Source organism: Montipora foliosa, chromosome 9 (genome assembly GCF_036669935.1).
Source record: "Montipora foliosa isolate CH-2021 chromosome 9, ASM3666993v2, whole genome shotgun sequence".
In the NCBI taxonomy this organism is placed as follows: Eukaryota; Metazoa; Cnidaria; class Anthozoa; order Scleractinia; family Acroporidae; genus Montipora; species Montipora foliosa.
Window position 1 is genome coordinate 7,723,607 of NC_090877.1, and position 12,687 is coordinate 7,736,293.

Genomic DNA, 12,687 nt, shown 5'->3' on the forward strand with positions numbered 1-12,687 from the left:
ATTTGTAAGAATCTTTTAAGATCTTGCAATCCTATGAAGTTTAAAAGGTTTCATGGCTAAATACCTGATAGAGTTCAATAAGCTCTGCTCTATTGTAAACGGGAATCTCTGGCTCTGACTCTTCATCAATTTCCATTTCATCATACCTCATATCATCTGAGAAAATAATCCAGAAAATAATGGTAGGACACAGATTTTTAATCAATGATGATGATGATGATGACGATGATGATGATAACCATAATCATCTTATAGCACCTACCCAGATCTGCTCTATGTGCTTTACGGCATAACTAAGAAGTTAAGATTAAGAAAGTAGTTTCACTAGCAAAAAGATAGGTCTTTTTAACTTTCAATTTAACCCATTGACACCTGAACAGCCCTAATCAAGTCATAGTTGATGCTGTTTGGAGAGTTATGAATGCAGATTAAATGTTACAATAATTTTAAGCTACATGTATTAATTAATATTAATCTATGCTTGAATTAGGACAGCCTTAAGCAATTCATTTTCCTATGGGACCAGAGCTTTTGCGCTTGCTTTCGGAACAATCTTTGTGGTCACATTTTTTCGTGCGACAATTTGAGATTTTTTAATTACCTATTGACTCCTAGGAGTGAGATTTAATAGATTTTACTCTCATGAATGTCTAACGCCAGACGATTTTACTTGTCAATGGGGGAGAGGGGGGAGGGGGCAGTCCAGGGTGGCTAGCATAATGCACTGGGAATTACAAAAATTGTGGAAAAGGGCTAAATATATATAATTTAGTAAACTGATTATATGCTCCTTAATCCATTGACACCTAATAAATACCCTAGGACACCCCCAGTTGACAAGTCAAAAAGCGTCTGGTGTTAGACAGTCTCACTCCCAGGGGTAACCTGGTTTTTTAGAGATAAAAAGAGAGAGCTACAACAACAACAACAACAACTAATACTGTACTTTCCATTACCTGGATCAAAATACATATCCGCTGTTTCAAACTCAGTTGTTGGTCCAGATGAGGGTTCCTCTGGGGGAGGGGGTGTGGCCGAAGCATCTGGGTCTTCCTGTTTTGAATCTCTTTCTACTGAACGCTCCTCTTCTGTTGGGGTCCCATCTCTGGATAATGGCTGAGCAACCTCAACAGCTGGACCCTCATCCCTCTCAGGGATGGCCTCATTCTGAATTCAAAAAAAGGACAGAACAATATTAAATTGCCCGAGAGGACTACAAAGCGGGTCCATAAATTCCCATCTACATTCATAAGCAATAATGTTTAAGCGACAATCTTATGTGGCAAATTTAAATTGATCATGTAGATAGCACAACAAATATTAAATTGTCAACAATTCCCAGTGAATTAGGTCAGCAATGCATTTGGACAGCAGAGATTATGAAAGCAGAAACAAAGCAAGGTTGCCTGTTAATTCTCCAATGGCACCCATTAATAGGCAGGAATTTGCCGCATTAATTTTTATGGGACGAGTCGACTACACAAGCAATTTTTAGTATTTGACACCTTTCATTTGTCACATAAAAGCTAACACTACAGCATTTCAGCAAATACATTTGTCACATAAAAAACTGGACAAATTTCCTCATCTGCACAAGCAAATAAAAATTGTCACAGAAAACTTCAAACATAAAAATTGCTGGTATAAATGAAGCTTAAGATTGCTATCATGATGGTCCCGATTGATGAGTAAAAACATCTGCTGCTAGATGGAGGAAAATTTGAAAGTGTCAGAAAGGGATGAAAGGTGCATAGTTTTTTAGTGGGCTTTGAAGTCAAAACAAAGGAAAGGAAAGGAACTCTATTTAAGTGTCTAATCTTCTAGCACTGGAGCACTAATTGGGGACACTGCAAATTGAAATTAACAAATTAACACAAATCAAATCAAAGTTTGGTTTTTGAGGGGGGAGGGAAACTGGAGAACGCAGAGAAAAACCTCTCTATGGTGCAAAGTAGAGAGCCAACAAAATTCACCCACATATGATGCCAAGTCTGGGAATCAAACCCAGGCTACATTAGTGGGAGGCGAGTGCTCTCACCACTGTGCTACCCCTGCACATGTGTTATTATCTCTTTGGCCCCCATTCATGAGTAAAATCATCTGGTGTTCAACAGAGCAAAATCTGCAAGGGTCCCTGTTGGGAGGGAAAGAGGTAAGCCAGTATATTTTGTTTGCAAAAGAAAAGTGCCTATCAGATTATTGGGTATTAAAAATAGGTGCCTGTGGATCATCTGAAAGAAAGTGTAAGCACTTAGCCTTTTTGATGACAGTTTTTTCCAGCATTGTTATGGTGCAAACATCTGTTTTTAAGTTATTGGGTTTCTCCACAAGTTCTTGACTGCAAGAGCTAAGGGGGCACTTCTTTAGGGAAATACATAGGAAAATCAAGAAATGTTACTGGTAACAAACAATACATTTACCTCTGGTAAAGGGACATTTTCAATGGGTTCCTCGTCAATTTTCTAAAAGCAAAACCAGGCATTGATTAAACCAAACAACATTGCATTAGATCCTCTGCATATTGCATTGCTGCAAAAACATGACCAGTAGACCTTTTTGAGGGTAATATTAGTTGGGATTTTCTGTATTGCAGTGAATATGAAAATAATGTGGTTAAATGGAATATCAACTGAAGGAGCATCAGAGAACTGGTTGTAGTTTAGGAGCATTATTTTGTTACATTTGCTTGCATGTAAGCACTGTTACAGAAAATTTCTTGTGCTCCTAGATTAAAGAAGCTGTATTTATGGCAGAGTGGCCAAAAAAATTGTAAGAGTTTTGCAGTGATTACAAAATAAGTATTTAAGCACATAAACATACTCCCATATTTTCCAGTGTTTCCTGAGGTACATCAGTTCCAGTTTCCAAGTCTGGTTTCTCACCATCCCCTCCCTCCTGCAGTTGATTTCTTGCCTCATCTCCTCCTTCAGTGATGCTTGAAGCCTGCCCAGCCTCTCCTCCCTTTGGTGGTAAGGAAGATTCCTCAGCTACCGCATCTCTTAAGGAAGGGGTCTCCGAGTCATCATTTGTTTGTTGATTCTGCACACTTTCAGACTGTGGGGTTGGATTTTCTTTCACGGTTTCAGTGATGCTTTCCTGTGCAATTGTAGATCACTGCCTTTTAATATGCTACAGTACATTAACAATATTATTATTGTATCTGGGAAACAGGGGTGTCCTTGACTTACATGTTATGTCATCACACCATATTGATACCCTGCAAAATCAGCTGATTTCTCTTATACAAAAATTTGGTTTTATCAACGGAGTTGATAATGTAAATTGGCCACCGTACAGAGATTCTAAAAGCTGACGTTTCGAGCGTTAGCCCTTCGTCAGAGCGATTCTAAAAGCTGACGAAGGGCTAATGCTCGAAACGTCAGCTTTTAGAATCTCTGTACGGTGGCCAATTTACATTATCAACTCCGTTGATAAAACCAAATTTTTGTATACTACTTCCCCACCGACGCAGCATCACAGTTTCTTTAGAAACTACCCCTTCATTCATTTGATTTCTCTTATGCTTCTTTTGCTTATAAAACCAACACAGCAGCAATGTGACATCATAAGATTTATTTAACGTTATTGTTATCTGCATCTTTAGATATTTGAGGTCATGTCATTGCAAGTCAAGAATTGTATAGAAGATCCAAGAGGAAAAAAGGATATGCACGTTTATAATAAAGCAATGTATTAGTTAATGAAAGTGTGATCTTTACATCTTTATTAAAAGAGGTCAAAAGGTGAGAGACAAGAAGGGAAAAGAGGCACAGAAGCAAGAGTCATAGGGAGAGCACAAAGTAAGAGAGGAATGTAATAATGAGGAAGGGAGCAAAGTGAAATATTAAAGGCCACAGTTGAGTTTACAGCACAGCATTGAGCTTCTTGATCCCCAATCCCTCACCAGGGCCTGGTTTTTCGAAGGTCAAATAACTTTGACCAGAAGATAAAGCACTATCTGATAATTTCAATCAGTGCAAATATATCAGTATTTGTTCACATAACTGTGAATATGCATAATCTAAGCACATCTAAGGAAAGGTGTGTATTGAAAACCTTTAACGTGAAGTATACTTTTTGCTCTGCATGGACATTGACTTATCCACTGGATAATATTATATCTAGCCCTTGAACAACTGGGGCTAGATTGATGTTTAATAAATTAAATAAGGCTACTTGTTCTGCATCCTCGGAGATTCAGGGGCAGTCAGTTGGGACAGGAGAAAAGGCGACGAAAGTTTGCGACGAAAGTTTTCGGAAAATTTTCGTTGCCTTTCTCCTGCCCCGACTGACTGCCCCTGGGTCTCCGAGGATGCTTGTTCTGATTATCAACTGAATAAATGCAGGTAAAAGGGCTTGAACCTGATGAGAATCCTAGGATTTCGTCTCGGAAAAAAAATACAGTTTGTACCACGCCGTCTTGAAACTTCAAAAACGTTAACCGATTAACCTTTGATTAAGATTATCCCTGAAAAAACGCTTTTGAAATGTCATATACATGTGCATACAAAATGAAAAGAAACGGTTAGGTATATGTATGATAAAATATTACACACATCCAAACACCTGGCATGGACGATCAGTGAGTTTAATCAGGTTTTATAAATTATACTTACAATATATTATTTGCTGAAAAATCTCGTATCTTTCAAATATTTACGCCTGTTGATGGGGGAATAATACAGTTATCCCCTTATTAGTTCAATTCTTAAGGTCACATTTCAGGATGCGGAAATAAACCCGACAAAAAATGTAAATACTCACAGAGCTTTCTTGTGCAGAGTTGTCCGCCATGTTTTTCTGCAGTTACGAGTAGCTTAGCAACTACATAAACTCTTCCCCAGGGCCCGCTTGCTCGAAAGCCGATGAACTTAATCCAGGATTAGCGTAAATTTTAACCTTTTGGTGAAAGTTTCTTTTGCTTATTTTTGTTTTTCAAGATTGACTTCTTCTAATGTAAAGTTTTGCCGAATTTTACCGTTGAACAGCGCTTGGGAGTAGAGAAATAAACCCCCTGGTTAATTTTTAATCTGGGATTAGCGTTAATCGGCTTTTGAACAACCGGGTCCAGTTCGACTTAACAGAACAAAGGATTGAACAAAGGAGTATTGTACTTCACAGACAACCAAGGACCACCGAGTAGACTGGGTCCAGGGTATTAAACAACGATGTTTGGGCGCGAATTTTTCAAAACTTTTGGCGCACTTTCCATCGCAACGAAGACTTCACCAACGCTTTTGTGCAGAGTGCAAGGAACGAAAACTTGTAAGATGTCTATGGTTACAATTCCAGGCATGGACGTACAGGGTGTAATGAACATTAGAGGTCAAATTCAGGTAATGTGTTGTCCAAGATGGCGTTTTTAACCATTCTAATTCCTTGAAGTCCGAAATAAACTCGGCCGTTTATGCTTTCCATTCTAATCTCATCTCATTTTTATGTTTGTCTCCTTGTAGGTCATTTTTGGTCCAATGTTTTCAGGAAAAACGTAAGCTAAAGTTTCTCGCGTACAGTAGATCAGTTCCAGTCCCTTTTAATTTTTCTTCTTTTGCAATGTCTTCTTTTTATGTTAACAGAACTGAGCTTCTAAGAAGAATAAAGCGGTACCAAGTAGCAAATCACTCGTGTATAGTGATAAAATATGAGAAGGATAACCGATATGATGCTGATGGTATAGCAACCCATGATAGGTACGGTGTGGAAATCAAGAAATACAGTATGGTGTCCGTGGTCCGCGAGAAAAAAGCATAATCTTGAATACCGGGGTATCTTACCTGAATAAAAGTGCCACGAACCGAAATTTTTCTTGAACATGGCTTTTTCGTTTTTTGCGATAATATTAAATTGGGAGAAAAAACCTCTGGCATCGACGCATCCAGGGTAGTAATCGCGAGCCCTTCGTCCGCGAATTGGGTCCTTGGTCCGCTAACATACTTGTAAAACCCGATAATTTCAGTACGAACATGAAAATTTGTTTATTCTCTATATATTAACCTTTATATATCTCAGCTACAGTCGTATTGGATGTCGTTGTGAGTATAGAATCTGCTTTTATTTTCAGTTGACCGTCTCCTAACACATACATGCTCCATTCCATTATATTTATAAGACCGAATAGGTATTCTAGATGTACAAAAGAATTCGAAGGTAACCCGTTCGTAAACATTTATAAAGAAGATTTTGAAAATATTCAGTAAAGGCAAAGACATTCTCCGTTTATTGAAGGTTTTTTTCATCTGCTTTGCGAGATTTAAGTTCTCTGGGGTCATAGGTAGTTTAAGTCGCGTACCAAGGACCCCTTTTTTTCGGAAAATAGACGAGTTCACGCTCTTGAGTGCACAGGACGTTACAAATCGATAGAAATCGATCATCGGAAAGTAATCGATTACTCGATATTACTCGATAATACTCGATCATTGTTCATCGATTAGCTAGAATAATCGATAAATATCGATAATCACAAGATTTGACTGGTGTATGAGAGATCAACTCCAAGATTTAGGCACAGATTATTGATTATATCGGTTTACTCGGCATTAAATTGATTAAATTTCATTAAATTGATGGAAATCGATTGAAATCGAACTGTAATCGATAAAAGCGATCAAAATCGATAATCACAAAAAACTCTGTTATCGATTATAATCGATTAATTAGTATAGAAAAATATTGATTACAATCGATTTTATCGAGTATCGAAATTATCGATTTGTTACATCCTGAGTGCATCATCGGTAATCAGGGCAAGATGGAGAGAAATAATTATTCAAAGGTTTGTAAGGAAGTTTAAGACTATGAAAAGTATATTCATGATATGCAATTTTGGGTTTTTTATTTTCCAAAACAGAAGATATGCGCTCAAATGTGCGGCAGAGTAAATTTGGAGAGAATGGCTATAGTAGAAATTATTTTATTAAAAAGAGTTTCTACAATACATTTCCTGTAATTCCAAAGGCATAAAATTACAGAGAATGTATGGAGACAAAAAAAGCAATATTTAGGAATTCCAAAGAACAGATACCAAGTCTAGTTTATCTCAGTTGTGAACATGAATTTATTTGTTTGGTTTATGAAGGCAAAAGTCTATAAGTAGAGTCATGTACAGTATATTTTGCTTTGAATTTCCATACAAACCTTTGAATTTCCTGGCATGTTGCCCTGATTACCCATGATGCAATCAAGAGCATGAACTCGTCTATTGTTGATATTTTTCAAGAGTTGATGAAACAAAAGTGTGAAACTCTGGAGCAATTTCGTTCCCAACCGCAGAAATCAGTTTATCTGTAAATATATTCTGCAAAAAGACATGTGTTCCGTTGTGTTTTATCTTTACACAAGCCAAGTAAATATGACCACCTAAGTTACGGAGCCGCAAAAGTAGAGACTTTCTAGAAAGACAAATTAACTTACCTGTCAACAAACTTGAATTCCGCACAATCACTGATAGCAGGAAAGCTGAAATTTCGTCATGTGAAAGAAGAATAATCAAGAAATCATCAGACACATGTCTTTTCGGTCGTATTTTAGTTAACGAGGAAATATAACATTGTGTTCGGAAAAGTCGCAGACCAAGGACACCATACTGTAATGTTCCAATTGTTTGTCTTGTAAATTAAAGCCATTTCAAGTTCAAGGAAAATTCAAATGCTCAACATTATCATCCATTAAGGTCACCCAACAATGATATAAAATATCTCATGTTACATAATAAGGTCAATAAATGCACAAATTGATTGCCTCTCACCTATTAGAGAACAGATGCATGGCTGATGGATGTCATCATCAAGAACTTTTAATTCTTATCTCGACAGTTATGCAAACCCTCGACTGCGTCTTGGGTTTCCATAACTGTCTCAAATTCTGCCGACTCCCCCTCGTGTTTTGATAAGGCTATGTAAACATAGAAAAAGACCTCAATTGCTTAAAGTGCCCCTGTGATCAAAAAAACCACTTCCTTTTTTCCTTCAGATTTTGAAAGTGTGTTTGGCCGTTTACTTTGAGTGTAAGTTTTGGATTTCACGGTCCACCATTACTCACGTTCAAAACTGACCGATTGGACCTCAGACGGTTGGATCCAGGGAAACGTGACGTCAGAGGCTCACTAGCTTAAAATTTCAGTGTGTAAACGCAGCTTATTATATATGCAAAGCGTGAGTTTAAAAGTCTGAAAGCCCAAAACTCCTGTGCTGCACATTAATTCTGCGGCGTATACACGTATTGCATTCTTAAACTAGTGAGCCTTCGACGTTATTTTCTCCCGACGATCCAGCTCTCTCAAGAACATAATGTTCGTAATGGCGGACCATTAAATAGGAAAATTCCAGTTAAAATAAAGAGGTGTCTTTTTGAAATCAAGGCTTAAAACGTGGGTCACTTAGTGTTTTGTTAACATAGTTTTGAAATCCAAAGAAAAATATGAATTGATTTTTGGTCACAGGGGCACTTTAAATAATAACAATCAAACATTTACTGATTGTATGATTATTTTTATCCTAGTCAAACTCTTAGAGCATCTTCCTGTTCAGTCTTAGGAGATATAAAGCAAAAAGCTTTTGATTATTCTGTTATCGGAATAGACGAAGGCCAGTTTGTAAGTATTTAATTTTGCTGCTGTACTTTCAAACAGAACCACACTCCTCTCCCCACCCCCCAACATAAACCGATCCTTCGTGTTACAGGAATTAATCAGTTCTAGAAACACAACAAAATTGTTGCTTTCGGGGACATTACTACTGTACCACCCCTGTCAAAAGACATGGATTACAAAAACTGGCTCACTCAACACTGTCTAAAACTAAAAAAAATTAGTTTAAGCAGAAGGTTGTCTACTTTAATTTGTGCAAGTCTGATCTAAAAGTCCATCAAGTATTAAAAAGACTGGTCGCAGAGCAGGATCAAGGAGAAAATGACCTAAAAGACTTGCAACTCCAAATACACCTTAACATATTTTACTTACCTTTGCTTTGCTCTCAAGTTTCCAGATATCGTAGAGTTCTCAGAAGAAATGGCTGGCATGGGAAAAGTAATAATAGTTGCGGCATTGGATGGAACGTTTCAACGAAAGGTTACAGGAATATTAATTTTTGCAGTCTGTTCATTTGTATTCAACACAAGCTTGCAGATTTTAATTGGAATGGGCATTTTTACCATGATTGCTTGTAATCTCATGATTGGGCAATTTGTAGTTGTCAGTAATTGTCTACACAATGCTGCTCACGTCATGCTCGCGTAAATTTGTCACGCAATGTATTGGCCAATCAGGAACGCTCATTTTGGGAAATAAACCAATCATATTACAAGAAAATTATACACAATAGGTTTTAAGAAAGTGGAATTTAATTTTTCATCACAACAGTTCAATTATAGCAAGCATAATTTAGTTTTATGTAAAAGGTTCACTGTTCAAGGTTCACTGATGGAACAAGAAGATTGAGCTAGAACATTCAGCAAGGGGAGAAGTGTCCCTGATCACTCAAAGAAACAATGCCATATTATAATAAACAATTTACTAACGTCAGTTGCCCTGGACCATACTGCCAGGGGAATATTGGTCCCCAGTCAGTTTTTTTTACAGACCAAGCACAGTCCCTCGCACTCGGTTTGTAAGAGATTATTATTTTTTATATTCTTTTAGTGCAGGGAAATAAGCTGTATTTAGATTTAAGTTTAACTTCTTACTAACCGAGCGTGAGGGCCGTACTGGGGAAATTATATTGGCCCGAGGTCATGGCAGTACGGACCTCGCTGCGCTCGGTCCGTACAAAAATGACCGAGGGCCAATATTCCCCAGTACGGCTTGAGCTAGCTCGGTTAGTAAGTAGTTTATTATATGGCTTTTTAATTAATTACCTTTTTGCTTTGTTTTTGCAAGCCCGTAATCGGCCCGTGGGCATTACGGGAGAATAATGCCCTACAATTCAGTCACAATTAGCCAATCAGAGCGCACGTTATATCGGCTACAAACACAATCCATATAATAAAAGTTATTATTGTATTGAAACTTGAGGTCATATGGACCAAGAAATCATTTTAAACTCTGGACTTCACTAAAACAATGTGTGCTTTCATTGCTTTAGGCATTTGGACCCATTTTAAATCTCGTTCCACTGGCTGAAAGTGTTGTCAAACTTAATGCAGTCTGTATGCATTGCTATAAGGATGCAGCCTTTACAAAACGACTGGGGGGTGAAAAAAAGGTGAGAGTGAGAACATAATTAAGTGAAGTACAATTGTCCAGGTGAATATTGTCCCTAGAAGGATAACCTGGGGTGCAGGGATGGCGTAGTGGTGAGAGTACTCGCCTCCCACCAATGTTAGCCAGGTTCAAATCCCAGACTCTGTGTCATATTTGGGTTGAGTTTGTTGGTTCTCTTTTCTTCTCTGAGAGGTTTTTCTCTGGGTACTCCAGTTTTCCCCTCTCAAAAACCATTATTTGATTTGATTTGCGCTAATTTGTTGATTTCAGTTTACAGTGTCCGCAATTAGTGCTCCAGCGCTAGAATGACTGGACACTTGAATAAAGTTCCTTTCCTTTCTTCATGATTGGAAGTCAGTCATCTTGAGAGTCAAGTGATTTGTGTAATGTCGGTAGATCATTGGTATAAACACTCTGGTGGTTGATGCAATTGATCAATGAAATTGCGATGTTATTGGTTGACTGTCAGTTTAAGCCTAGATGTCACTGGCTGTGAAGAATGTAAACAGTGATTGGTGCATTTTGATCCGTCTAGGTCTAAGGTCTGTAATTAATTATGATATGAGTTCAAGCCATTTAAGGTTAACCCATTCACTCCTGAACTGCCCCCCCCCCCCCCTCCTCTCCCCTCCCCTCCCCTCCCCTCCCCTCCCCCATTGACAAGTGAAATTATCTGGTGTAATTAGACAGTAAAATCTATTAATTCTCACTCCTTGGAGTCAGTGCTTTAACTACCATTTCACGAAAAAAGGATGTTTTGATAATGGAGGTGCTTACAGAAGAAAGACTACTGAGATTAATTTATAAAACAAAGGTTTTGCGAGACATCAAAAATCTTTATATCAAGCAACCCATGTGTACATGTAGATGCCATTAATTAGGATGTTGAAGTAATATTATGGCAAAACCTTTCATTGTGCGTCACATTACATGTATTTTTCCAGTTAAGTGGCTTATTGCAGTTCGAGAGTACAAGAACATGTATAAATTACATTGTGGGGATTGGGTTGGTTTAAATTGTTATGGGTTAATTAAGGGGCATCAGAAAGAAATAACAGGGAATTAATGTTTGTGTTTAATAAGTCATTATTACAACAATGATTAATTTTTTTGTGGTTTTAATTTAATCATCGTAACTGTGATTTTGTTGTGACTTAAGAATATTGTTGTTGCCTTCAGGTTGAGGTGATAGGTGGGGCTGATAAATACATGGCTGTCTGTCGAGATTGCTTCCATTTCTCATCTGTACATGGAGTGCTTGCTGGTGCTCGACTTATAAATAGCTATCGTTAAATCTGTTAGGCCATTTCTGAATTCATCTTAACTTTTGTTCAAAGAGAATCCATGTTCAAAATTAGCAAGCGCAACCAAAATCCTGAACTTGAACTTGAACTCAACCAAAAAGCTAAACTGAATTCAGAAGTGGCCTACATGTATCAGTTTAATCCTCAAACTATGTGCTTCTTATAACAGTCACTAGTATTACATTCGTATGTTGAGCTCATTTTTATGGCAGCAAATTTGATTGGCACTGATTGGTCAGTTTAAGAGATCATACTGCTTGTTAGTTAGCTCCCTTTGCTTTTTCACCAATCACATGTTATTATATCTGCAGTATTTTTTAAGGAAGACATTTAATTGCAGAATTTTACGGCTTACATTGAATGGTTTGGTGACGGCTTCCTTTACGACACTGTTTACTATTTAGAAAGTATTCTTTTCTCTCTGTTAAGTGACAAACAGAAGTTTAAAAGGCGCTACTAAAAATTTTGCTTCATAATTCAGCAAGTCTCTTTTTTTCAAATTTTTACACACTTAAATTTTAATTTAACATACATGCTATGTTGCATTTACATTGCAATTTGAGATTGAAGTAAGATCAAAATGGTTGCCTTAACAAAGAAGTAAAACTTACAGTAGCTAGTGCCTGTTCACAACTTGCTAAGTGGGTTGCAGGACCATGATCTTACTGACTTCCTTTTTTCTTTCAAATTAATGGTCAGAACTCAAGGCCATGGAAGAATTAAATTGGACGGTATAAAACAAAGGTTCAGTTACGATTTTACTTGTGATTTGATGTCCATGCAAATTGATGGTCAGTAAGATTTTCACTGTATCTTGATAATCAACTTGAATGCAAACCCACATCATGAAATTAAGTGAGCCACTTTTTAAAGCCAACATGCAATAATTTGCAAATCATAGCATACACATTTCTGACAATTATTATTATTATTATAAATATTATACATTAACGTAGACCGTATTCATAAATGGCGGTCAAGAAAATATTCTTTTGTCTATGTGCTAATCATCCTAACTAGCCTCAATTTGGAAGAAAAATTCTTTTGAATTTTGCTCGTGTTTACGAGGCTAGTTAGGATGATTCGCATAAAGAGAAAAGAATAATTACTTTGCCCCCATTTATGAATATGGTCTGTAAGGTACCCCGTAATCTTACAATTTACATTTACATAATTACCGGTATACAT

General features: G+C 37.3%; 2 protein-coding genes across 3 annotated transcripts in view; one reads left to right on the plus strand and one right to left on the minus strand.

Annotated features, from left to right (window-relative positions):
• The window catches only part of LOC137970661 (cilia- and flagella-associated protein 184-like), a 21,317-nt gene extending 16,452 nt beyond the window's left edge, over nt 1–4,865 (minus strand). Inside the window, exons 1-5 of the mRNA XM_068817184.1 lie at nt 4,765–4,865; nt 2,821–3,096; nt 2,421–2,462; nt 957–1,167; nt 65–156 (exon numbers count right to left, since the gene is read on the minus strand). Coding sequence (XP_068673285.1) covers nt 65–156; nt 957–1,167; nt 2,421–2,462; nt 2,821–3,096; nt 4,765–4,794 — 651 coding nt within the window. The 5' untranslated portion in view covers nt 4,795–4,865. The remainder of the gene's footprint in view (nt 1–64; nt 157–956; nt 1,168–2,420; nt 2,463–2,820; nt 3,097–4,764) is intronic.
• Nucleotides 4,866–5,128: 263 nt separating this feature from the next.
• LOC137970606 (thymidine kinase, cytosolic-like) lies at nt 5,129–12,451 on the plus strand. Of its 2 annotated transcripts, none has more exons than XM_068817130.1 (7): nt 5,129–5,336; nt 5,457–5,488; nt 5,577–5,690; nt 8,497–8,590; nt 8,975–9,064; nt 10,077–10,196; nt 10,466–10,629. In XM_068817130.1, exons 1-7 carry the CDS (start codon nt 5,169–5,171, stop codon nt 10,502–10,504), a joined length of 657 nt encoding a protein of 218 aa, XP_068673231.1. In that variant the 5' UTR covers nt 5,129–5,168; the 3' UTR covers nt 10,505–10,629. The 2 variants fall into 2 exon arrangements, with proteins under 2 accessions (XP_068673231.1, XP_068673232.1); XM_068817131.1 differs by lacking the exon at nt 10,466–10,629 and adding an exon at nt 11,375–12,451 and having other exon boundaries at nt 5,142–5,336.
• Nucleotides 12,452–12,687: the final 236 nt, after the last annotated feature.